We start from the raw sequence: 27,217 nt of genomic DNA on the forward strand, positions 1-27,217 counted from the left end.
AAGCTTTTACTTGTACTGATCTGTTAACTTTACCACATTACAGTATAGGGAAATATAGTTACTTTTGCCTCTTTACATATAAGCGATTGCTTAAATATAAAATCATATCAGCCACTAAATTAGGTTTTATGACAGAAAGACTGTTTAAAAATTTTAAAAAATTTCCTTTGAATTTGTAACATCGAGCTTGTGTAGTGGCACCAGATGTCTGACACATGGTGTTTGATAACCTAGGAAGTTATTAGTACACTTTACTGACGCAGTGCAATGATTTGGTTTATCTCTTTCCTGACACAGGTGTACATATGGAAACTGTGAGCAGAGCAGAAAATATTTCCTATATTATTATTTTTCAATTAATTGTACATACTTTTTAAAAAACTCATAGATAAATTAGTGATGAAATATAACATCAATAATTTTATATTACATTTTACAAAGTTCACATCATATATAAAGATAGATAAATAGATAGCTAGAGATACGTGTGTGTGTGTGTGTGTGTGTAGCATATTGCTCTCATGATGGAGAGAAAAGGGTAATTAACAAATTAACAAAGTACGACAGACAGACCATCATTAAAAGACTTAAAGTTTAGGTCTTTCACTTTAGAGAAATTACAAACCACGTTGTCAGTGACTATAGTTTCCTACACCACTGAAAGGCTTTTGGAAAATTGACACAGGAAGAGGTCTGGCAGACCAAAAGCCACAAGCCACAAAAGTAGAAAACAAGATTCTGACAATCAACAGAACTTTCTGAACATTATTTGATTTTTAATGTAAAGACAGCACCACAAGCATGATTGGCTTTTAGATCACAATAAATGACACTTAATATATTTAAATTCAGGTGCCACAGCATCAAGGAAATAATCACAATCTAATAATAATAATAATAATAATGATACAAAAAGCAAAATAAAGCTTGGAAAGAAAAACAGAGCATAACATAAAAATATGTGGCTCTTTTTTGTTTTATGCTTTCATTTCAGATTACATGAGAGATTATTTTTTTAATTTTTTAAAACTGGAGAAGGATTAACAATGAAAAGTTTTGCTCATATTGAAAGTACAGCAGAGCTATAACTAAATATTTTCTAGCTGTAGCTGCTGCAGGCCCTCAGAGAAAGAGTGAGGTGATGGCTGAGGACACCAGCAGGAGGAAGACACTGGAGCCAGTAGGTATGGCACTGTTACACAAGTCCCCTTCACAGCAATTCATACCAGGTGAACATGTCAGGCTGGATTGGCAACCCTTGGTGACCAAGTTACCACCTGCAAAAAAAGATGGAAAAACTCTCAGTGAACAAAACATAATGTTTATAGTAGCTACTGAAACTCAGTGCAGAAACATCTTGTTTCCACCTTTTGATGGTTTATTTTGATGTGTGGCTGAAATTACAGGTTATTGAAACTTCATGAAACAAGAACTTACCTTCCGGCTTCTTAGAGAAGCAACGGTTTAAGGTGTCTGGACAAGTACTGATGTTTGTGCAGGATGCGGGGTCAACACCTCCGCATGTGTAGCATTTTAACCCACATGCTATAGAGAGACACAGACCACAGCTGCTCAGGACATGTTACACACAAAGTTTGTTTTCACACAAAGTTTAAGTCAAATAAGAAAATGTGACACTTGAATTCACAGGAAATTGAAACCAGCTACAGACTGAGTTCTCACAACTGGTGTTTTATTACTTTTAAATGTACATGTATGTATCTATTCAGTAAAGTGAAATGAATTAGACCTTGCACACTGCTGAGTTTAATAGAATAGACTGACATTATATTGTTAGATTTTAATTACTTTCTGGGACATTTTGTGCCTCCCTGGGAAGCAAAACCCATAAAAGCAGAAACTGTTTTTGTTTATGTTGTTCACATAAAGCACAAAGGCCTAACTCCACTAAGCTGTTCTTACCTGTACCCAGGACCATAAACAGGATCAGAGCTCTGTAAAGCTGCATCATGACCGGAGAGTAAAACAGACGTGTTGAAACCAAAGGTGAATGTGAAGTGTTCTCTCTCAGCCCAACTTCTCAGGCTTCTTTTAAGATCTTCTTCCTCTCAAAGTCTCCTCCCAGGTGGCCTGAATAACGTCAGCCCTTGTCCCTGACAGGTCGTGCAAATTAACATTTTTTGGGTGGAGATGTAGGCTCCTGATACCAGTACGTATTTTTGATATGTTTTTTGATACAAACCAAACATTATGTAATTTCCACATTGCAGGACACACAATAAACACACAACATTGTCAGATTTATATTATTTTTTTAATTTCAGGAACCTTAATGTCCAGAAAATCAAATATATCCTTATCCACAAAAATGGACAGTTTTTTAGAGCTGTCCCTGAACGTCTCAGGGGATGATCATAAAGCAGCTCATGACTTTTTTAGGGGAGCCCAGGTCCCATTAGCTTCCCCTTAATTCAGAATTAGTAGGTTGGGTTATTTTAGGACAGAAAGCCAACAAGCCCTGCTTTCCTGCTCTGTGTCCTTCAAAAGTGAGGAGCAGAGGTGCTGTCACAGACATCAGAAGAGACCAGGACGTGTTTTTCTCCAGACAAGGAACAAGTTATATTTATTATATGAGTTTGAATGATTGATTATTCTTACTGAATAAGATTTTTATTGTTTCTTTTTTTATGATTATGAAAAACACATCATGAGCCTTGGTGAACTCTATGAATCAACCTGTAAATGAAAACCTGTGAAACCTGAAAAACCAACAATACAGTAAGAAACAATAAAAATCATATTCAGTAAGAATAATCAATAATTGAAACCCATTTTTCCATTACAATATATATATATATATATATATATATATATATATATATATATATATATATACATATTTATACAGTATATGTATGTATATCTGGACAGGTGTCTGTGTCTGTAATTTATTCTTCTCATAATGGCGAGAAAATTATCAAAGTACGACAGACAGACCATCATTAAAAGACTTAAAGTTTAGGTCTTTCACTTTAGAGAAATTACAAACCACGTTGTCAGTGACTATAGTTTCCTGCACCACTGAAAGGCTTTTGGAAAATTGGCACAGGAAGAGGTCTGGCAGACCAAAAGCCACAAGCCCCAAAAGTAGAAAATAAGATTCTGACAATCAACAGAACTTTCTGAACATTATTTGATTTTTAATGTAAAGACAGCACCACAAACATGACTGGCTTTTAGATCACAATAAACACTTTCTTTGTCCCCTGGCAGGGAAGTTCAGGTGCCACAGCAGTACTATATAGATGGTTTATTTTTCGTGGATTAGAAGCAGGGGGGGTCAAAGTGGGTGTTCCCTGTCATATGCTATCATAAACCAATAAAATAATTTAAAATAATTTCTCCTCCTTCTAAGAGGTGTTAATTGTAATTGGTTGTAGTCAGTGTTGGGTGGCGTTACTTGTTCAGTAAATAAGGTTTGGACTGCCTGCCTGCCACAGTGTGACTCTATCTAGACATGCATTAATTGCACCTATACACGCTGATCTGTTCTTTCAGGAGAAATTGTTGCTTAATGGTATAGATATCTCTATGAAATGTAAACGAGCAAAAGATGAATTCTGTTTAATGGCAGCACCTAAAACACAACACACTGTGAAAATCCTGTCAGCAACCCTTTTTGTGAAGGTTTCAATCTCACCCACCCTCCAACTAGCCCACAGCAGGGTGCTCCAGCACAACAATGTAACATGTGCTGTGGAACCAGAGTGTGAAACCAGGAGAATCTCTACATAGGGCAGGTGCCTAAATTTATTATAGTAGCGTTTGTTGACAATGAAGCGTACACAGGGAGTTATGCCAGAAATCCATTTAATTTTGAACATTTGGATGCCAAACACATCTGTCTGGGAATGTGAGGCTGGAGGTGCGGTTCCAAACGCCTCTCCAGCGCACCGTTAACATGATCTGCTATGCTGTATTTGATTCAGTCATCGAGATATCAAACAGCAGACAAGTATTGGAGGACTGTTACTGAGTCACAGTACAACACAGCAGGCCATGAACACCATTGAATTGACTTGTACCATCAGAAGGATAATTAGTAAGAAAGTTGATTTTGTGTGGGTGGTGCCGTGTGATCAGCTGGCCAAGCTCAAAGTTTCATGACGACCTGCTGCTTCGATTGTTAATACTGACCCATCTTACCTACCTGGTGAGCACCGGTTGGCCATATATTTCACAGTCGATCGCCAAGCCTGGTTTTTTGACAACTACGGTAATGCGCCAGATAGTTTTCAGCCTTATATATCCAACTTTCTCCTTAAAAATGCCAACAGGGTGCTTTATTCCAACACCCAGGTGCACTCTCCTCTCTCGATAACATGCGGACAACACTGTGTATTTTTTCTGTGGCACATGCAGAAAAGAATTTCTTACAAAAATTTTATTGACAGATATAGCTCTGACCTTACCCTCGACAGAATCATACCTGTACCTGTGCAACATCACTTTACCTGTGTCCAATGTGCAATTATGAGATGCTTAAAATATGAATAATAAAAAGATATTCAATGTATTTGTTTCATAGTGTGTTTTATTATTCACAGTGAAAGAAAATAATCATTATTTCAAATGAAAAATACATTTACCAGATCAAAAAACATTTCATGATGTTAATCAGTGGGGCATAACAATATTTCATATACATTCATGATGTCAATATTTCATATACATTCATAATGACAGACAATATTTCAAATAACTATAAAAATTATTTCATATATAAGCAGTGTGGTAAAACAATATTTCAAATACTATCAGTAGATTGAATACATTATGTTAAATACATTCACATACAGTGTATTTAAAAATATTATATTTAATGTACAATGTGTTTCAATAATAATGAAATACCCTATAATAATACACTCTCCCTCCTACCTTCAGTATGATATTGCCTCTCCTCTGCTGGTCACTGCTGATTATCACGTTGGCGCCCTCTGCTGTCCGGACGGCTCCACCGCAGGGACCTGGCTCTGGTGCAACACTTCCGCTACCGCGCCATTTTTAAATACCGGTTCGACATCCACCTATTTTGACCGCATGCTCTAGTACGAAAAATACACCATACAGCACAAATGTAACAGTTATTACAGAAGTCTGACTTTAGGAGTAGTTACCATAAAAACACATCCTTCACTTATAAAAAAAAACACTAAAAAAACACCTAAAAAACACTATGACTTCTCTCTCTCTCTCTCTCAGCTTGTTTACTAACGCACCCGGTCCATCCTCGTTTCCTGCTGAAACATATTTTTCAGTATCAGACCAAGTATCCAACTTGATAATATCGCTGATGAATCAATAGAAAAATGTCCCTTTAGCGAACGGTTGCACTGCTGACTTGCTGTGGACCAGTCCTGTTGATGTGGTACCTGATGGATTTAAGCTTTTTTTCAAATATAATAATAAAACAGATTCAATACAAACGACAGCTACTCGCTCTCTATAATACTAATGTTTAGGGCAAAGACACCACATACCTGAATGAAAGATCAGCAAGTTTTCCTATTTTCCATATTTTTCACCTCAGGCTAAAAAAAAAAAATCTGCTACAGACTTGAGCCTGCAGCCTAATGGCAGGCAGCAATGGCTAGCCCGCACGAGCACATGCGTGCATGCGTCATGTGTAAACGTCATCACGCACCCGGAAGCGCCACCTATGTATTTACAAATTTGCACCACCCACAGTAACCCTTATCCAAGAACATTTAACACAGCCCCAAAAAAACGGAGGAGAAATTAATAAAATGGTTGTGCAGGATGTGGATCCAGCATCTCCGCATGTGTAGCATCTTAACCCACATGCTATAGAGAGACACAGACCACAGCTGCTCAGGACATGTTACACACAAAGTTTGTTTTCACACAAAGTTTAAGTCAAATAAGAAGATGTGACACTTGAATTCACAGGAAATTGAAACCAGCTACAGACTGAGTTCTCACAACTGGTGTTTTATTACTTTTAAATGTACATGTATGTATCTATTCAGTAAAGTGAAATGAATTAGACCTTGCACACTGCTGAGTTTAATAGAATAGACTGACATTATATTGTTAGATTTTAATTACTTTCTGGGACATTTTGTGCCTCCCTGGGAAGCAAAACCCATAAAAGCAGAAACTGTTTTTGTTTGTGTTGTTCAGATAAAGCACAAAGGCCTAACTCCACTAAGCTGTTCTTACCTGTACCCAGGACCATAAACAGGATCAGAGCTCTGTAAAGCTGCATCATGACCGGAGAGAAAAACAGACGTGTTGAAACCAAAGGTGAACGTGAAGTGTTCTCTCTCAGCCCAACATTTTTAAGAACTTCAGTTTTTCCATTTCCTCTCAAAGTCTCTTCCCAGGTGGCCTGAATAACATTAGCCCTTGTCCCTGACAGGTCATGCAAATTAACATTTTTTGGTGGAGATGTATATTTCTCACACCAGTACGTGTTTGTACCAGGCCTATTCTAACAGGTTTTTTGATACTAACCAAACATTATATAATTCCCACACTGCAGGACATAATAAACACACATACAATTTTTTTGTACCCCTGCCTTTCACCCAAAGAGAGCTGGGATAGGCTCCAGCAGATCCCTGTCACCCTGGTTAGGAATAAGGGGGTATAGATGATGGATGGATGAATATTGTGAAATCTGTTCTTTATTATAATGGAACCAAAATAAATTGTTAAATTAATATACTTCATTGTAATAGTAGCATCTAGTAGTTTAATGACACAGCTGTATCACTCATAATGAGAACAGAAGAAATTGAGTTCATTTCAAAATAAAAGCGTAACTTAAAGGCAGCGGTTGCTGTTAGTGATGTGTTTCCTGGGTAAGTGAATTCACTTCCTGTCACTGTTTGAAGTACCATAGCCCAGGCTCAGGTTTGAAAATTTCACTAAGTGTTGAATGGAGAAGTACCATATACCTCGAAGATCGCTGTACTTGAAACTATGCACCCTCAAACCAAAGCCAGCTAGCCTAGCCCTGTTAGTCGTTAGCCTGGTAGCTGTCCGACTGAAACATCCTGCTAAGCAGAAGCCCACTGCTCATCAACTGCCTGGTCATGTTTCTAACCGGCTTCCCAGGGACTCAAGGACACACCCACTGAGATACTAATTGGTAATTGGCAGCCACATAGTCCTAAACGTGAAGTTATAGACTCCATCGACCATAATCAAATGTTTCTTGAGGCCAGAGGACTTGAAGCTGCTGGCTAAGGCTAATTGGAAATATGGTAAGATGGTTATTCACATTGGCAGCAATGACACCTGATTATGCGAATCATAGGTCACTAAAATTAATGTTGCATCGATGTATAACTTTGCCAAACACAATGCTGGACTCTGTAATTTTCTCTGGACGTCTCCCTAGCCTGTCCGTTGATCGCTGTCTAGGTGGTGTCCCGCAAATTCATAGACAACTGAGCCACTTTCAGGGAAAAACCTGGTTTGATAGTGAGGGACGGCATCCATTTGGCCGAGTTTATTAGCCAACCTAAAGTTTGACAATCCAGAGTGGGGACCTGAGTGCAGAGACTTGGTCTACTACTCCTCTTACAGAAAAACAGAACAGTCAGATGTGGATTATTAAATATTAGGTCTCATGCGTCTAAATCTCAGTTAGTAAATGATTTGATTCGATCACCAAATTGACTTACTCTGTCAGTCTGAATGAATCAACCCCCCTCAGTCATAAAAATTATCATGTTCTTGGCAGCACAGGTCTGAGGTGGAGGAGTAGCTGCAATCTTCCCCTTAATCTTATTAAGTTCTCACCATTTTAGTTCTAAATCATCTGAGAGCCTCGGCGTGAGCCTCTCGCATCTAAACTGGAAAACACAAAAACCAGTTCTACTTGTCCTTGTGTACTGTCCACCTGACCCTTTTTAACTGAATTTCCAGACTTCCTGTCTGATTTAGTGCTTAGTTCAGATTAAGTCATTATAGTGGGAGATTTTAACATTCATGTAGATGTTGAAAATAACAGCCTCAGGATTGCATTTAATTCAATATTAGATTCAACTGGTTTCACTCAAAATGTTAATAAACCCACCCACTGTTTCAATCACACCCTTGATCTTGTTCTGACCTATGGCATCGAAATTCAACATTTAATAATTTTCCCCCGAAATCCTCTTTTGTCAGACCATTCTTTAATAACTTTTTAAAATAATGGATCATGTAGCGTTTGAAAGAAAATTAATGTTGTTAAATTTAAGAAAATGATTCCATCTGTATTTACATCTATGCCATGTGCCAACGCTGTGGAGGGCAGCTGCCTCAATCCTACTCCTTACCAAGTTGATCATATTGTTGACAGTGCTGTAGCCTCACTCTTGATACTGTGGGTCCTCTGAAAAAGAAGTTAGTGAATCAGAGGAGATTAGGTCCATGGTACACATATTTCACATATTTGTACCTTAAAGCAGCATCACGAAGGCTGGAAAGGAAGTAGCTTTTCAAAAATTTAGAGGAATTTTATCTAACCTGGAAAAACATGCTAGACCAACTTTATCTGTAAAGACCAAGATGTAATGATCCAAAACACACAGCGAAAAACATCCAAGAATGGTTAAGAACAAAACAATGGATTATTCTGAAGTGGCCTGATCTAAATCCTGATGAACATCTGTGGAAAGAGCTGAAACATGCAGACACCCTTCGAACCTGAGACAGCTGGAGCCGTTTGCTAACGGGGAGCGGGCCAAAATACCTGTTGACAGGTGCAGAAGTCACTTTGAGAGTTACTTGTCTGATTTTCATTATTTAAGCTTCAGTCATTTTTAAAAATGATTTTGTCAGTTTCAAGTTATTTTAGTGACCATTGTGTTTTTTTTAATTTCTTTAATGGAAGCTACCAACAATTTTGTCCACGTGTGTACATGCTTCCCTTAGCCAATGTTATAAGGAATCATTAATTATTAATTACCATTGTGTCTATCTACGAAACCTGATGAAACAAATTAGTTAGCCAGACTTCAAGTGTGTCTAAAGGACATAAGGGCCTATTTTCACTTGTGCCAACATACAAACATCCTGTCTCAAAATGCTGCAGAAAAACTAGCCCATGCATTTGTTACCTCAAGGCTAGATTACTGTAACTCATTACTATCTGGATGTCACAGTATCTCCATAAAAAGCCTCCAGTTAATCCAGAACACTGCAGCCAGAGTCCTGACAGGAACTAGCAGGAGAGATCATATTTCTCCTTTATTAGTTTCTCTTCATTGGCTCCCTGTAAAATCCAGAGTAGAATTTAAAATCCTTCTTCTCACATACAAATCCCTTCATGATCAAGCTCATGCTTAAAGACCTCATAGTACCACATTATCCCAATAGAGCACTTCGCTCTCAGAGTGCAGGTCTACTTGTGGTTCCCAGAGTTTCCAAAAGTAGAATGGGAGGCAGAGCCTTTAGCTATCAAGCTCCTCTCCTGTGGAACCAGCTCCCAGTCTGGGTTCAGGAGGCAGACACACTCTGTACTTTTAAGGCTAGACTTAAAACCTTCCTCTTTGACAAAGTGTATAGTTAGGGCTGGCTGCAGGTAACCCTGAACCATCCATTAGTCATGCTGCTATAGGCATAGACTGCCTGAGGACTCTCCATCCCAAAGTGCTTTGAGATGATTGTATTGTGATTTGGTGCTATACAAATGAAATAGAATTGAATTGAAGCAGAAGAAAATGTGTTTAAAGCGGTTTAGATTAATTTATTTTAGACCTCTTAGCTTTGATAAGGGAAGCAGCCTTATGCCTCCAGATAAACACAGTGATGAAAGCAGACTTCAACAGACTGAGGAGGAGGAGGAGGAGGATGAAGATGAGGAGGGCAAAGGAAATGTGAGCTCAGGGCTGACTGCTATAAAAGCAATAGAGAAAAAACTTTGGTTTTTGGGGAATGGAGAGAAAAACATACATACAATTTAATGTTCAATTAGCATTCACCCCATTTTAAGCATCCCATAATATCTAAAGATAAGAAGACAATGTTGCAAAGTACAGAGGTATACCGTATCTAAATATTTTCTAGCTGTAGCTGCTGCAGGGCCTCAGAGAAAGAGTGAGGTGATGGCTGAGGACACCAGCAGGAGGAAGACACTGGAGCCAGTAGGTATGGCACTGGAACCAGTAGGTATGGCACTGGAACCAGTAGATATGGCACTGGAGCCAGTAGGTATGTCACTGTTACACAAGTCCCCTTCACAGCAATTCATGTCAGGTGAACATGTCAGGCTGGATTGGCAACCCTTGGTGACCAAGTTACCACCAGCCAAAAAAGATGGAAAAACTCTTAGTGAACAAAACATAATGTTTATAGTAGCTACTGAAACTCAGTGCAGAAACATCTTGTTTCCACCTTTTGATGGATTATTTTGATGTGTGGCTGAAATTACAGGTTATTGAAACTTCATGAAACACGAACTTACCGTCCAGCTTCATAGAGAAGCAACGGTTGAAGATGTCTGGACAAGTACTGATGGTTGTGCAGGATGTGGACCCAGCAGCTACACATGTGTAGCATCTTAACCCACATGCTATAGAGAGACACAGACCACAGCTGCTCAGGACATGTTACACACAAAGTTTGTTTTCACACAAAGTTTAAGTCAAATAAGAAAATGTGACACTTGAATTCACAGGAAATTGAAACCAGCTACAGACTGAGTTCTCACAACTGGTGTTTTATTACTTTTAAATGTACATGTATGTATCTATTCAGTAAAGTGAAATGAATTAGACCTTGCACACTGCTGAGTTTAATAGAATAGACTGACATTATATTGTTAGATTTTAATTACTTTCTGGGACATTTTGTGCCTCCCTGGGAAGCAAAACCCATAAAAGCAGAAACTGTTTTTGTTTATGTTGTTCACATAAAGCACAAAGGCCTAACTCCACTAAGCTGTTCTTACCTGTACCCAGGACCATAAACAGGATCAGAGCTCTGTAAAGCTGCATCATGACCGGAGAGTAAAACAGACGTGTTGAAACCAAAGGTGAATGTGAAGTGTTCTCTTTTATTTGTATAGTGCCAAATCACAATACAAATCATCTCAAGGCACTTTACAAAAACTAAAACTAAAAACCCAACAATTCCCTTATGAGCAGCACTTGGCGACAGTGGAGAGGAAAAACTCCCTTTAATGGAAGAAAAAACCTCCAGCAGAACCGGGCTCAGTTTGGGCGGCCATCTGCCTCGACCGGTTGGGATGAGTGGATAGAGCAGAGAGAAAAGAACAACAAATAGACACTGCAGGTTGGTGGGACCAGTAACTGCACATCAGCGATATACAGCTCCAGGACCAGGGACACCTGCAGAAGGTACAGAGAGAACAGAGAGAGAGGGAGAGAGAGAGCACAAACTAGGGGAGAGAGAGAGCACAAGGTTAGTAACATTCAATGGTGGAATATACATGAGGTGGGAGGAGAGGAAGAGAGGGGAGGGGAAGGGGGGGGGGGGGTTAGGGGGGGGAGCTCAGTGGGTGGAGATGTAGGCTCCTGATACCAGTACGTATTTTTGATATGTTTTTTGATACAAACCAAACATTATGTAATTCCCACACTGCAGGACACACAATAAACACACAACATTGTCAGATTTATATTATTTTTTAATTTCAGGAACCTTAATGTGCAGAAAATCAAATATAACCTTATCCACAAAGATGGACAATTTTTTAGAGCTGTCCCTGAACGTCTCAGGAGATGATCTTAAAGCAGCTCATGACTTTTTTAGGGGAGCCCAGGTCCCATTAGCTTCCCCTTAATTCAGAATTAGCAGGTTGGGTTATTTTAGGACACAAAGCCAACAGCAAATTTAGGAGAAACCAGTTGCTAAGCAGAACAGACTTAAAGAAACATGAGCACCTGCCCAGACAGAACAATCTTTTACGTTCCTGGTGTAATTCACTTAGCATTTAATTGAAGCAGTGATCAATGTTATTTTCTTCTGTGTGTTTTATTTAACCAGTTGATCTTTCTGCACCAAGTCAGTGGCCTTAACCACTGAGCTGTCCAGCCGCTTATAAAAAACAGAACAAGGCCATAGTGGTAGATGCAGCAATCCCAAGTGACAGCAACATCAGAAAGAAGGAACACGAGAAGCTTGAGAAATACCAGGGGCTGACAGAAGAGCTAGAAAAGATGTGGAAGGTGAAGGCAACAGTGGTCCCCGTGGTAATCGACACCCTCAGGGCTGTGACCCCCCAACTGGGAGAATGGGGCTCCAACAGATCCCAGGAACAACATCAGAGCTCTCAGTGCTAGGAACAGCTAAGATACTGTGAAGAACCCTCAAACTCCCAGGCCTCTGGTAGAGGACCCGAGATTGAGGAAGACACACACACACAAACACACACAATCACACACACACACACACCACCTGTAGGGGTGAGAAGGCGTGCATCTGTGTGTTTGTATGTAGGACAACATATTTGGAAAATTGACACAGGAAGAGGTCTGGCAGACCAAAAGCCACAGAAACAGAAGACAAGATTCTGAGACTCGACAGTCTGTGTGAACTGTTTGAACATGATTGATTTATTTTCTGCTTTCATTTCATAGTACACGAGACATTAATTTTTAACTTTTTAAAACTGGAGAACGATTAACAATGAAAAGTTTTGTTCATATTGTCTCAGAAACAAGTACAACAGAGCTATAACTAAATATTTTCTAGCTGTAGCTGCTGCAGGGCCTCAGAGAAAGAGTGAGGTGATGGCTGAGGACACCAGCAGGAGGAAGACACTGGAGCCAGTAGGTATGGCACTGGAACCAGTAGATATGGCACTGGAGCCAGTAGGTATGTCACTGTTACACAAGTCGCCTTCACAGCAATTCATGTCAGGTGAACATGTCAGGCTGGATTGACAACCCTTGGCGACCAAGTTAACACCTGCAAAAAAAAGATGGGAAAACTCTCAGTGAACAAAACATAATGTTTATAGTAGCTACTGAAACTCAGTGCAGAAACATCTTGTTTCCACCTTTTGATGGTTGATTTTGATGTGTGGCTGAAATTACAGGTTATTGAAACTTCATGAAACAAGAACTTACCGTCCAGCTTCATAGAGAAGCAACGGTTGATGGTGTCTGGACAAGTAATGATGGTTGTGCAGGATGTGGATCCAGCATCTCCGCATGTGTAGCATCTTATCCCACATGCTATAGAGAGACACAGACCACAGCTGCTCAGGACATGTTACACACAAAGTTTGTTTTAACACAAAGTTTAAGTCAAATAAGAAAATGTGAAACTTGAATTCACAGGAAATTGAAACCAGCTACAGACTGAGTTCTCACAACTGGTGTTTTATTACTTTTAAATGTACATGTATGTATCTATTCAGTAAAGTGAAATGAATTAGACCTTGCACACTGCTGAGTTTAATAGAATAGACTGACATTATATTGTTAGATTTTAATTACTTTCTGGGACATTTTGTGCCTCCCTGGGAAGCAAAACCCATAAAAGCAGAAACTGTTTTTGTTTATGTTGTTCACATAAAGCACAAAGGCCTAACTCCACTAAGCTGTTCTTACCTGTACCCAGGACCATAAACAGGATCAGAGCTCTGTAAAGCTGCATCATGACCGGAGAGAAAAACAGACGTGTTGAAACCAAAGGTGAATGTGAAGTGTTCTCTCTCAGCCCAACTTCTCAGGCTTCTTTTAAGATCTTCTTCCTCTCAAAGTCTCCTCCCAGGTGGCCTGAATAACGTCAGCCCTTGTCCCTGACAGGTCGTGCAAATTAACATTTTTTGGGTGGAGATGTAGGCTCCTGATACCAGTACGTATTTTTGATATGTTTTTTGATACAAACCAAACATTGTGTAATTCCCACACTGCAGGACACACAATAAACACACAACATTGTCAGATTTATATTATTTTTTTAATTTCAGGAACCTTAATGTCCAGAAAATCAAATATATCCTTATCCACAAAAATGGACAGTTTTTTAGAGCTGTCCCTGAACGTCTCAGGGGATGATCATAAAGCAGCTCATGACTTTTTTAGGGGAGCCCAGGTCCCATTAGCTTCCCCTTAATTCAGAATTAGCAGGTTGGGTTATTTTAGGACAGAAAGCCAACAAGCCCTGCTTTCCTGCTCTGTGTCCTTCAAAAGTGAGGAGCAGAGGTGCTGTCACAGACATCAGAAGAGACCAGGACGTGTTTTTCTCCAGACAAGGAACAAGTTATATTTATTATATGAGTTTCAATGATTGATTATTCTTACTGAATAAGATTTTTATTGTTTCTTTTTTTTATGATTATGAAAAACACATCATGAGCCTTGGTGAACTCTATGAATCAACCTGTAAATGAAAACCTGTGAAACCTGAAAAACCAACAATACAGTAAGAAACAATAAAAATCATATTCAGTAAGAATAATCAATCATTGAAACCCATTTTTCCATTACAATATATATATATATATATATATATACAGTATATGTATGTATATATGGACAGGTGTCTGTGTGTAATTTATTTCTCTCATAATGGCGAGAAAATTAACAAAGTACGACAGACAGACCATCATTAAAAGATTTAAAATTTAGGTCTTTCACTTTAGAGAAATTGCAAAGAAAACCACGTTGTCAGTGACTATAGTTTCCTACACCACTGAAAATTGACACAGGAAGAGGTTTGGCAGACCAAAAGCCACACAAGCAGAAGACAAGATTCTGAGATTCAACAGCCAACACCAACAGTGTGAACTGTTTGAACAATGTTCGACTTTTGTTGTAGAGATAATGCCACAGGCATGATTGGCTGTTAGATCTGCAGAATCAATACATCAAAATCAACATCCCTGCTGACCATCAGACTCCATGGCTGTTACTGAACATTGTTAATCTGTGTGTTCATGTTTGGCTGCATCTTACTGACTCACCTCAAAGTTTATTCTCATGTATTTGTACATATTTTTATGTTATTATGCTCTGTTTTTCTTTTTGTATTATTATTATTATTATTGTACTGTGATTATTTGCTTGATGCTGTCGCACCTGAATTTAAATAAATAAAGTGTTATTTATTGTAATCTAAAAGGTGGCTACTTCAAAATTTTAAATTTTCTTAAACAAAATGGTTCCATGATTTCTTTTTTATGACCAATTCTTTGTTTTATTTGTTTTAATTTCATAGTACACAACATATTCATTCTTATCTTTTTAAAACTGGAAGCTAAGGATGATAAGAAAATGTAACCAGAATTTCAGACTGTGGAGACGTGAGAAAGGTATAGATATGGTTCAGTTTAATTCAAATTAGGAGGATTAACAGCCTAAAGTACAGCTGAGGTTTGACCAAATATTTTCTAGCTGTAGCTGCTGCAGGCCCTCAGAGAAAGAGTGAGGTGATGGCTGAGGACACCAGCAGGAGGAAGACACTGGAGCCAGTAGGTATGGCACTGTTACACAAGTCCCCTTCACAGCAATTCATGCCAGGTGAACATGTCAGGCTGGATTGACAACCCTTGGCGACCAAGTTAACACCTGCAAAAAAAAAAGATGGGAAAACTCTCAGTGAACAAAACATAATGTTTATAGTAGCTACTGAAACTCAGTGCAGAAACATCTTGTTTCCACCTTTTGATGGTTTATTTTGATGTGTGGCTGAAATTACAGGTTATTGAAACTTCATGAAACAAGAACTTACCTTCCAGCTTCATAGAGAAGCAACGGTTGAAGATGTCTGGACAAGTACTGATGGCTGTGCAGGATGTGGACCCAGCAGCTGTGCATGTGTAGCATCTTAACCCACATGCTATAGAGAGACACAGACCACAGCTGCTCAGGACATATTACACACAAAGTCTAAGTCAAGTCACAGGTATTTTGCATAATGTGCACCAGCAGGGGGCCCCCTATATCAGAAGTCTCTTGACACCCACACTGTACCAGCCGATGTGGACGAAGTCAAACATAATACCTGGGCCTAAAAGACCATGTGCCACAGTCAACAATGATTTCAGTCCTGTGGCTTTGACTTCTAATGTCATGAATTAGTGCTTTGTGAGATTTGTGGTCTCACTGCTGGAAAAAGAAATCAATACACAATTAGACACCTGTCAGTTTGCCTACAAACAGCACCGAGGATGCTGCTCTCAGCATTACGCACCTTATCTCCAAACATCTTGAAAACACTAAAGCTTATGCTCGACTTTTATTTGTTGATCTTAGTTCTGCTTTTAATACGGTGCAAACACATCTGCTTTTAGAGAAGTTAAAAGAAAAGGCTGTCAGTGCTAATTTAATAAAATGGTTTTATTCCTTTTTAAATAACAGGGCGCAACAAGTAAGAATTAATGGGTCACTTTCTGACATAAAATACTGAAACACAGGAGGGCAACACGGTTGTGTGTCCTAATCATCACTGCTTTTTGCCCTGTACACAGAAGACAACACACCAAAAACAACCACATTATTAAATTTGCAGAAGACCCCATGACATGAAGCCGTCCACATTCTATGGTGAAACTGACTCTATTATAAAGTGGCGTGACAGAAGTTATTATTAGCTGAATGCTTTGAAAACAAAAGAAATGGTCTTCAACCCAAAGAAAGTGTCTGACCATGACCCCATTGTTAACAAAGATAACAGCGTTCAACATGTATCCTCATAGAAATACTTGGAGATCTACATGGAGACCCTCCTCTGTTAGAACATGTACTTTGACACCCTGTGACTCCAGCAGAGGCTGTATTTTCGGAGGCTGTGTGGTGTGAGCTCACAAATACTGTTTGTGTTCTATGGGAAGACACTGATCTCTGTACTTTGCAATAATTCACACGTCATCAAATTTTACATTAAGAAGATGTGACAACTGAGCCACTTTCAGGGAAAAACCTGGTTTGATAGTGAGGGACGGCATCCATTTGGCCGAGTTTATTAGCCAAGTTATAGTTAGCCAAGGTATTAGCCTGGTTCCTTCAAACCACATAGAGACTGTGTCTGCCCCTCGAACATATAAATCAAACAAATCAGAAGTTAACAGAAGAGGAGTTATTCATAAAAACTTAATAAAAATTAAGACCACTCCTCTTATTGAACAGAAAAACAGAACTGTCAAATGTGGATTATTAAATATTAGGTCCCTTTCTTCTAAATCTCTGTTAGTAAATGATTTGATAACTGATCACCAAATTGACCTACTTTATCTTACTGAAACCTGGTTACAGCAGGATGAATATGTCAGTCTGAATGAATCAACCCCCCTCAGTCATAAAAATTATCATGTTCCTCGAAGCACAGGTCGAGGTGGAGGAGTAGCTGCAATCTTCCAGTCAAACTTATTATTAAACTTTCATCCTCAGAACAGTTATAACTCATTTGAGAGCCTCACTCTTAGTCTCTCACATACAAACTGGAAAACACAAAAACCAGTTCTACTAGTCATTGTGTACCGTCCACCTGTCCCTTACTCAGAGTTTTTAACTGAATTCCCTGACTTCCTGTCTGATTTAGTGCTTAGATCAGATAAAGTCATTATAGTGGGAGATTTTAACATTCATGTAGATGTTGAAAATAACAGCCTCAGCATTGCATTTAATTCTATATTAGATTCAATTGGTTTCATTCAAAACGTTAATAAACCCACCCACTGTTTTAATCACACCCTTGATCTTGTTCTGACCTATGGCATCGAAATTGAACATCTAATAATTTTCCCCCCAAATCCTGTTTTGTCAGATCATTCTTTAATAACTTTTCGAATTTAAAATGATGGATCATGCAGCGTCTGGAAGAAAATTCCACTACAGCAGATGTTTATCTGACAACGCTGTTAATAAATTTAAGAAAATGATTCCATCTTTATTTACATCTATGCCAAGTATAAACATAATGGAGGGCAGCTGCCTTAATCCTACTCCCTACCAAATTGATCATGTTGTTGACAGCGCTGTAACCTCACTGCGTGAAACGCTTGATTCTGTAGCCCCTCTGAAAAAGAAGTTAGTGATTCAGAGAAGACTAGCCCCATGGTATAATTTACATGTTCGTACCTTAAAGCAGGCATCACGAAGGCTGGAAAGGAAGTGGCGTTCCACAAACTTAGAGGAAATTTTTCTAGCCTGGAAAAACAGTCTACTAACATATAAAAAAGCTCTCCGTAAAGCCAGAACTGCATACTATTCATCACTAATAGAGGAAAATAAGAACAATCCCAGGTTTCTTTTCAGCACTGTAGCCAGGCTGACAAAAAGTCACAGCTCCGTTGAGCCCAGTGTTCCCTTAGCTCTCAGCAGTGATGAATTTATGAGTTTCTTTACAAATAAAATCACAACTATTAGAGATAAAATTCAGCAGATGCTTCCTATACCTGCAATAAATGAATCTTTTACTACAGTAGCTCTTGAATCATCTGTAGGACCTCAGTTATGTTTAGACTGCTTCTCTCCTATAGATCTCTCTGAATTTACATCAGTAGTTGCTTCATCGAAATCATCAACGTGTCTCTTGGACCCCATCCCGACTAGACTGCTTAAAGACACCCTGCCATTAATGAACTCATCTTTATTGGACTTGGTAAATTTATCTCTAGTATCAGGCTACGTACCACAGGCCTTTAAGACTGCAGTAATCAAACCTTTACTCAAAAAGCCTAGTCTTGATCCAGGTGTCTTGGCTAATTATAGACCAATATCCAACCTGCCATTTATTTCTAAAATCCTAGAAAAAGCTGTTGCTAAGCAGCTATCAGACCACTTACACAGGAATGAACTATTTGAAGATTTCCAATCAGGATTTAGAGCACATCATAGTACAGAAACAGCACTGTTGAAAGTTACCAACGATCTTCTCTTAGCCTCAGATAATGGACTTGTTTCGATACTTGTCCTCCTAGACCTTAGTGCAGCATTCGACACCATTGACCACAACATCTTATTACAGAGACTGGAGCATGTGATTGGTATCAGAGGAACAGCGTTAAAGTGGTTCCAATCCTATTTATCGGACAGATTCCAGTTTGTTCATGTCCATGATGAACCTTCCACATGAACAAAAGTTAGTTATGGAGTTCCACAAGGTTCTGTGCTAGGACCGATTCTGTTCACCCTGTACATGCTTCCTTTAGGATATATCATTAGGAAGCACTCTATTAATTACCACTGCTATGCGGATGACACTCAGTTATATCAATCTATTAAACCTGTTAACACAAACCAGTTAACCAGACTTCAAGCCTGTCTAACTGACATAAAGGCTTGGATGACCAGTAACTTTTTACTTTTAAACTCGGAGAAAACAGAAGTCATTATATTTGGGCCTAAAAATCTCAGAAATAACTTTTCTAAAATTATAGCTACTCTAGATGGCATAGCCCTGGCCTCCAGCACTACTGTAAAAAACCTTGGAGTTATTTTTGACCAGGACATGTCCTTTAACTCACACATAAAACAAATTTCTAGAACTGCATTCTTTCACCTGCGCAACATTTCCAAAATTAGGAACATCCTGTCTCAAAATGATGCAGAAAAACTAGTCCATGCGTTTGTTTCCTCAAGGCTAGATTACTGTAACTCATTACTATCTGGATGTCCTAATATCTTAATAAAAAGCCTCCAATTAATCCAGAATGCCGCAGCCAGAGTCCTGACAGGAACTAGCAGGAGAGATCATATTTCTCCTATATTGGCTTCTCTTCATTGGCTCCCTGTAAAATATAGAATAGAATTTAAAATCCTTCTTCTCACATACAAATCCCTTCATAATCAAGCTCCTTCATACCTTAAAGACCTCATAGTACCATATTATCCCAATAGACCACTTCGCTCTCAGAGTGCAGGCCTACTTGTGGTTCCCAGAGTTCTCAACAGCAGAATGGGAGGCAGAGCCTTTAGCTATCAAGCTCCTCTCCTGTGGAACCAGCTCTCAGCCTGGGTTCAGGAGGCAGACACTCTCTGTACTTTTAAGGCTAGACTTAAAACCTTCCTCTTTGACAAAGCATATAGTTAGGGCTGGCTTCAGGCAACCCTGAACCATCCCTTAGTTAGTTATGCTGCTATAGGCCTAGACTGCCCAAGGACCATTGGTGCACTGAGCTCCCCTACCCTACCCGCCCCCCCCCTCCCCCTTCTCTCCGACCTCATGTATATTCCACCATTGAATGTTACTAACCTTGTGCTCTCTCTCTCCCCTAGTTTGTGCTCTCTCCCTCCCTCTCTCTCTCTCTCTCTCTCTCTGTACCTTCTGCAGGTGTCCCTGGTCCTGGAGCTGTTTATCGCTGATGTGCAGTTACTGGCCCCACCAACTTGCAGTGTCTATTTGTTGTTTATTGTTGCTGTTCTTTCTCTCTGCTCTATCCACTCACCCCAACCGGTCGAGGCAGATGGCCGCCCAAACTGAGCCCGGTTCTGCTGGAGGTTTTTTTCTTCCGTTAAAGGGAGTTTTTTCCTCTCCACTGTCGCCAAGTGCTTGCTCATAAGGGAATTGTTGGGTTTTTAGTTTTAGTTTTTGTAAAGTGCCTTGAGATGATTTGTATTGTGATTTGGCGCTATACAAATAAAATTGAATTGAATTGAATTGAACCTAAAGTTTGACAATCCAGAGTGGAGACCTGAGTGCAGAGACTTGGTCTACTACTCCTCTTACAGAAAAACAGAACAGTCAGATGTGGATTATTAAATATTAGGTCTCATGCGTCTAAATCTCAGTTAGTAAATGATTTGATTCGATCACCAAATTGACTTACTCTGTCAGTCTGAATGAATCAACCCCCCTCAGTCATAAAAATTGTCATGTTCTTGGCAGCACAGGTCTGAGGTGGAGGAGTAGCTGCAATCTTCCCCTTAATCTTATTAAGTTCTCACCATTTTAGTTCTAAATCATCTGAGAGCCTCGGCGTGAGCCTCTCGCATCTAAACTGGAAAACACAAAAACCAGTTCTACTTGTCCTTGTGTACTGTCCACCTGACCCTTTTTAACTGAATTTCCAGACTTCCTGTCTGATTTAGTGCTTAGTTCAGATTAAGTCATTATAGTGGGAGATTTTAACATTCATGTAGATGTTGAAAATAACAGCCTCAGCATTGCATTTAATTCAATATTAGATTCAACTGGTTTCACTCAAAATGTTAATAAACCCACCCACTGTTTCAATCACACCCTTGATCTTGTTCTGACCTATGGCATCGAAATTCAACATTTAATAGTTTTCCCCCGAAATCCTCTTTTGTCAGACCATTCTTTAATAACTTTTTAAAATAATGGATCATGCAGCGTTTGAAAGAAAATTAATGTTGTTAAATTTAAGAAAATGATTCCATCTGTATTTACATCTATGCCATGTGCCAACGCTGTGGAGGGCAGCTGCCTCAATCCTACTCCTTACCAAGTTGATCATATTGTTGACAGTGCTGTAGCCTCACTCTTGATACTGTGGGTCCTCTGAAAAAGAAGTTAGTGAATCAGAGGAGATTAGGTCCATGGTACACATATTTCACATATTTGTACCTTAAAGCAGCATCACGAAGGCTGGAAAGGAAGTAGCTTTTCAAAAATTTAGAGGAATTTTATCTAACCTGGAAAAACATGCTAGACCAACTTTATCTGTAAAGACCAAGATGTAATGATCCAAAACACACAACGAAAAACATCCAAGAATGGTTAAGAACAAAACAATGGATTATTCTGAAGTGGCCTGATCTAAATCCTGATGAACATCTGTGGAAAGAGCTGAAACATGCAGACACCCTTCGAACCTGAGACAGCTGGAGCCGTTTGCTAACGGGGAGTGGGCCAAAATACCTGTTGACAGGTGCAGAAGTCACTTTGAGAGTTACTTGTCTGATTTTTATTATTTAAGCTTCAGTCATTTTTAAAAACGATTTTGTCAGTTTCAAGTTATTTTAGTGACCATTGTGGTTTTTTTTCTTTCTTTAATGGAAGCTACCAACAATTTTGTCCACGTGTGTACATGCTTCCCTTAGCCAATGTTATAAGGAATCATTAATTATTAATTACCATTGTGTCTATCTACGAAACCTGATGAAACAAATTAGTTAGCCAGACTTCAAGTGTGTCTAAAGGACATAAGGGCCTATTTTCACTTGTGCCAACATACAAACATCCTGTCTCAAAATGCTGCAGAAAAACTAGCCCATGCATTTGTTACCTCAAGGCTAGATTACTGTAACTCATTACTATCTGGATGTCACAGTATCTCCATAAAAAGCCTCCAGTTAATCCAGAACACTGCAGCCAGAGTCCTGACAGGAACTAGCAGGAGAGATCATATTTCTCCTATATTAGTTTCTCTTCATTGGCTCCCTGTAAAATCCAGAGTAGAATTTAAAATCCTTCTTCTCACATACAAATCCCTTCATGATCAAGCTCATGCTTAAAGACCTCATAGTACCACATTATCCCAATAGAGCACTTCGCTCTCAGAGTGCAGGTCTACTTGTGGTTCCCAGAGTTTCCAAAAGTAGAATGGGAGGCAGAGCCTTTAGCTATCAAGCTCCTCTCCTGTGGAACCAGCTCCCAGTCTGGGTTCAGGAGGCAGACACACTCTGTACTTTTAAGGCTAGACTTAAAACCTTCCTCTTTGACAAAGTGTATAGTTAGGGCTGGCTGCAGGTAACCCTGAACCATCCATTAGTCATGCTGCTATAGGCATAGACTGCCTGAGGACTCTCCATCCCAAAGTGCTTTGAGATGATTGTATTGTGATTTGGTGCTATACAAATGAAATAGAATTGAATTGAAGCAGAAGAAAATGTGTTTAAAGCGGTTTAGATTAATTTATTTTAGACCTCTTAGCTTTGATAAGGGAAGCAGCCTTATGCCTCCAGATAAACACAGTGATGAAAGCAGACTTCAACAGACTGAGGAGGAGGAGGAGGAGGATGAAGATGAGGAGGGCAAAGGAAATGTGAGCTCAGGGCTGACTGCTATAAAAGCAATAGAGAAAAAACTTTGGTTTTTGGGGAATGGAGAGAAAAACATACATACAATTTAATGTTCAATTAGCATTCACCCCATTTTAAGCATCCCATAATATCTAAAGATAAGAAGACAATGTTGCAAAGTACAGAGGTATACCGTATCTAAATATTTTCTAGCTGTAGCTGCTGCAGGGCCTCAGAGAAAGAGTGAGGTGATGGCTGAGGACACCAGCAGGAGGAAGACACTGGAGCCAGTAGGTATGGCACTGGAACCAGTAGATATGGCACTGGAACCAGTAGGTATGGCACTGTTACACAAGTCGCCTTCACAGCAATTCATGTCAGGTAAACATGTCAGGCTGGATTGACAACCCTTGGCGAAGGTACAGAGAGAACAGAGAGAGAGGGAGAGAGAGAGCACAAACTAGGGGAGAGAGAGAGCACAAGGTTAGTAACATTCAATGGTGGAATATACATGAGGTGGGAGGAGAGGAAGAGAGGGGGGGGGGGGGGGTTAGGGTAGGGGAGCTCAGTGGGTGGAGATGTAGGCTCCTGATACCAGTACGTATTTTTGATATGTTTTTTGATACAAACCAAACATTCTGTAATTCCCACACTGCAGGACACACAATAAACACACAACATTGTCAGATTTATATTATTTTTTAATTTCAGGAACCTTAATGTCCAGAAAATCAAATATAACCTTATCCACAAAGATGGACAGTTTTTTAGAGCTGTCCCTGAACGTCTCAGGAGATGATCTTAAAGCAGCTCATGACTTTTTTAGGGGAGCCCAGGTCCCATTAGCTTCCCCTTAATTCAGAATTAGCAGGTTGGGTTATTTTAGGACAAAAAGCCAACAGCAAATTTAGGAGAAACCAGTTGCTAAGCAGAACAGACTTAAAGAAACATGAGCACCTGCCCAGACAGAACAATCTTTTAGGTTCCTGGTGTAATTCACTTAGCATTTAATTGAAGCAGTGATCAGTGTTATTTTCTGCTGTGTGTTTTATTTAACCAGTTGATCTTTCTGCACCAAGTCAGTGGCCTTAACCACTGAGCTGTCCAGCCGCTTATAAAAAACAGAACAAGGCCATAGTGGTAGATGCAGCAATCCCAAGTGATAGCAACATCAGAAAGAAGGAACACGAGAAGCTTGAGAAATACCAGGGGCTGACAGAAGAGCTAGAAAAGATGTGGAAGGTGAAGGCAACAGTGGTCCCCGTGGTAATCGACACCCTCAGGGCTGTGACCCCCCAACTGGGAGAATGGGGCTCCAACAGATCCCAGGAACAACATCAGAGCTCTCAGTGCTAGGAACAGCTAAGATACTGTGAAGAACCCTCAAACTCCCAGGCCTCTGGTAGAGGACCCGAGATTGAGGAAGACACACACACACAAACACACACAATCACACACACACACACCACCTGTAGGGGTGAGAAGGCGTGCATCTGTGTGTTTGTATGTAGGACAACATATTTGGAAAATTGACACAGGAAGAGGTCTGGCAGACCAAAAGCCACAGAAACAAAAGACAAGATTCTGAGACTCGACAGTCTGTGTGAACTGTTTGAACATGATTGATTTATTTTCTGCTTTCATTTCATAGTACACGAGACATTAATTTTTAACTTTTTAAAACTGGAGAAGGATTAACAATGAAAAGTTTTGTTCATATTGTCTCAGAAACAAGTACAACAGAGCTATAACTAAATATTTTCTAGCTGTAGCTGCTGCAGGGCCTCAGAGAAAGAGTGAGGTGATGGCTGAGGACACCAGCAGGAGGAAGACACTGGAGCCAGTAGGTATGGCACTGGAACCAGTAGATATGGCACTGGAGCCAGTAGGTATGTCACTGTTACACAAGTCGCCTTCACAGCAATTCATGTCAGGTGAACATGTCAGGCTGGATTGACAACCCTTGGCGACCAAGTTAACACCTGCAAAAAAAAGATGGGAAAACTCTCAGTGAACAAAACATAATGTTTACAGTAGCTACTGAAACTCAGTGCAGAAACATCTTGTTTCCACCTTTTGATGGTTGATTTTGATGTGTGGCTGAAATTACAGGTTATTGAAACTTCATGAAACAAGAACTTACCGTCCAGCTTCATAGAGAAGCAACGGTTGATGGTGTCTGGACAAGTAATGATGGTTGTGCAGGATGTGGATCCAGCAGCTACGCATGTGTAGCATCTTAACCCACATGCTATAGAGAGACACAGACCACAGCTGCTCAGGACATATTACACACAAAGTCTAAGTCAAGTCACAGGTATTTTGCATAATGTGCACCAGCAGGGGGCCCCCTATATCAGAAGTCTCTTGACACCCACACTGTACCAGCCGATGTGGACGAAGTCAAACATAATACCTGGGCCTAAAAGACCATGTGCCACAGTCAACAATGATTTCAGTCCTGTGGCTTTGACTTCTAATGTCATGAATTAGTGCTTTGTGAGATTTGTGGTCTCACTGCTGGAAAAAGAAATCAATACACAATTAGACACCTGTCAGTTTGCCTACAAACAGCACCGAGGATGCTGCTCTCAGCATTACGCACCTTATCTCCAAACATCTTGAAAACACTAAAGCTTATGCTCGACTTTTATTTGTTGATCTTAGTTCTGCTTTTAATACGGTGCAAACACATCTGCTTTTAGAGAAGTTAAAAGAAAAGGCTGTCAGTGCTAATTTAATAAAATGGTTTTATTCCTTTTTAAATAACAGGGCGCAACAAGTAAGAATTAATGGGTCACTTTCTGACATAAAATACTGAAACACAGGAGGGCCACACGGTTGTGTGTCATCATCACTGCTTTTTGCCCTGTACACAGAAGACAACACACCAAAAACAACCACATTATTAAATTTGCAGAAGACCCCATGACATGAAGCCGTCCACATTCTATGGTGAAACTGACTCTATTATAAAGTGGCGTGACAGAAGTTATTATTAGCTGAATGCTTTGAAAACAAAAGAAATGGTCTTCAACCCAAAGAAAGTGTCTGACCATGACCCCATTGTTAACAAAGATAACATCGTTCAACAAGTATCCTCATAGAAATACTTGGAGATCTACATGGAGACCCTCCTCTGTTAGAACATGTACTTTGACACCCTGTGACTCCAGCAGAGGCTGTATTTTCGGAGGCTGTGTGGTGTGAGCTCACAAATACTGTTTGTTGTCTATGGGAAGACACTGATCTCTGTACTTTGCAATAATTCACACGTCATCAAATTTTACATTAAGAAGATGTGACACTTGAATTCACAGGAAATTGAAACCAGCTACAGACTGAGTTCTCACAACTGGTGTTTTATTACTTTTAAATGTACATGTATGTATCTATTCAGTAAAGTGAAATGAATTAGACCTTGCACACTGCTGAGTTTAATAGAATAGACTGACATTATATTGGTAGATTTTAATTACTTTCTGGGACATTTTGTGCCTCCCTGGGAAGCAAAACCCATAAAAGCAGAAACTGTTTTTGTTTGTGTTGTTCACATAAAGCACAAAGGCCTAACTCCACTAAGCTGTTCTTACCTGTACCCAGGACCATAAACAGGATCAGAGCTCTGTAAAGCTGCATCATGACCGGAGAGTAAAACAGACGTGTTGAAACCAAAGGTGAACGTGAAGTGTTCTCTCTCAGCCCAACATTTTTAAGAACTTCAGTTTTTCCATTTCCTCTCAAAGTCTCTTCCCAGGTGGCCTGAATAACATCAGCCCTTGTCCCTGACAGGTCATGCAAATTAACATTTTTTGGGTGGAGATGTATATTTCTCACACCAGTACGTGTTTGTACCAGGCCTACTCTAACAGGTTTTTTGATGCTAACCAGACATTATATAATTCCCACACTGCAGGACATAATAAACACACATACAATTTTTTTGTACCCCTGCCTTTCACCCAAAGAGAGCTGGGATAGGCTCCAGCAGATCCCTGTCACCCTGGTTAGGAATAAGGGGGTATAGATGATGGATGGATGAATATTGTGAAATCTGTTCTTTATTATAATGGAACCAAAATAAATTGTTAAATTAATATACTTCATTGTAATAGTAGCATCTAGTAGTTTAATGACACAGCTGTATCACTCATAATGAGAACAAAAGAAATTGAGTTCATTTCAAAATAAAAGCGTAACTTAAAGGCAGCGGTTGCTGTTAGTGATGTGTTTCCTGGGTAAGTGAATTCACTTCCTGTCACCGTTTGAAGTACCATAGCCCAGGCTCAGGTTTGAAAATTTCACTAAGTGTTGAATGGAGAAGTACCATATAC

The 27,217-nt window shown here is 39.6% G+C and overlaps 4 protein-coding genes across 5 annotated transcripts; all 4 read right to left on the reverse strand.

The window, feature by feature from the left end:
- Positions 1-755: 755 nt before the first annotated feature.
- On the reverse strand, positions 756-2,111 carry LOC113139085 (lymphocyte antigen 6G-like). Its single transcript, XM_026322049.1, has 3 exons — positions 1,924-2,111; positions 1,438-1,545; positions 756-1,277 (listed from the first exon to the last, which is right to left on the reverse strand). The coding sequence occupies exons 1-3, from the start codon at positions 1,970-1,972 to the stop codon at positions 1,123-1,125; spliced, it is 312 nt and encodes a 103-aa protein (XP_026177834.1). The 5' UTR covers positions 1,973-2,111; the 3' UTR covers positions 756-1,122.
- Positions 2,112-9,850: 7,739 nt separating this feature from the next.
- LOC113139186 (lymphocyte antigen 6G-like) lies at positions 9,851-11,022 on the reverse strand. The gene is made up of 3 exons (XM_026322220.1): positions 10,934-11,022; positions 10,448-10,555; positions 9,851-10,308 (listed from the first exon to the last, which is right to left on the reverse strand). Exons 1-3 carry the CDS (start codon positions 10,980-10,982, stop codon positions 10,070-10,072), a joined length of 396 nt encoding a protein of 131 aa, XP_026178005.1. The 5' UTR covers positions 10,983-11,022; the 3' UTR covers positions 9,851-10,069.
- Positions 11,023-12,631: 1,609 nt separating this feature from the next.
- On the reverse strand, positions 12,632-13,767 carry LOC113138956 (lymphocyte antigen 6I-like). Its single transcript, XM_026321852.1, has 3 exons — positions 13,563-13,767; positions 13,077-13,184; positions 12,632-12,915 (listed from the first exon to the last, which is right to left on the reverse strand). Exons 1-3 carry the CDS (start codon positions 13,609-13,611, stop codon positions 12,719-12,721), a joined length of 354 nt encoding a protein of 117 aa, XP_026177637.1. The 5' UTR covers positions 13,612-13,767; the 3' UTR covers positions 12,632-12,718.
- Positions 13,768-15,333: 1,566 nt separating this feature from the next.
- On the reverse strand, positions 15,334-26,573 carry LOC113138957 (lymphocyte antigen 6B-like). 2 transcript variants are annotated; one of them, XM_026321854.1, is made up of 3 exons: positions 26,477-26,573; positions 15,688-15,795; positions 15,334-15,524 (listed from the first exon to the last, which is right to left on the reverse strand). In XM_026321854.1, the coding sequence occupies exons 1-3, from the start codon at positions 26,523-26,525 to the stop codon at positions 15,370-15,372; spliced, it is 312 nt and encodes a 103-aa protein (XP_026177639.1). In that variant the 5' UTR covers positions 26,526-26,573; the 3' UTR covers positions 15,334-15,369. The 2 variants fall into 2 exon arrangements, with proteins under 2 accessions (XP_026177639.1, XP_026177638.1); XM_026321853.1 differs by lacking the exons at positions 15,334-15,524; positions 15,688-15,795 and adding exons at positions 24,508-24,865; positions 25,027-25,134 and having other exon boundaries at positions 26,477-26,525.
- Between the last annotated feature and the right edge of the window lie 644 nt (positions 26,574-27,217).

Source organism: Mastacembelus armatus, chromosome 9, assembly GCF_900324485.2.
Source record: "Mastacembelus armatus chromosome 9, fMasArm1.2, whole genome shotgun sequence".
Lineage (NCBI taxonomy): Eukaryota > Metazoa > Chordata > Actinopteri > Synbranchiformes > Mastacembelidae > Mastacembelus > Mastacembelus armatus.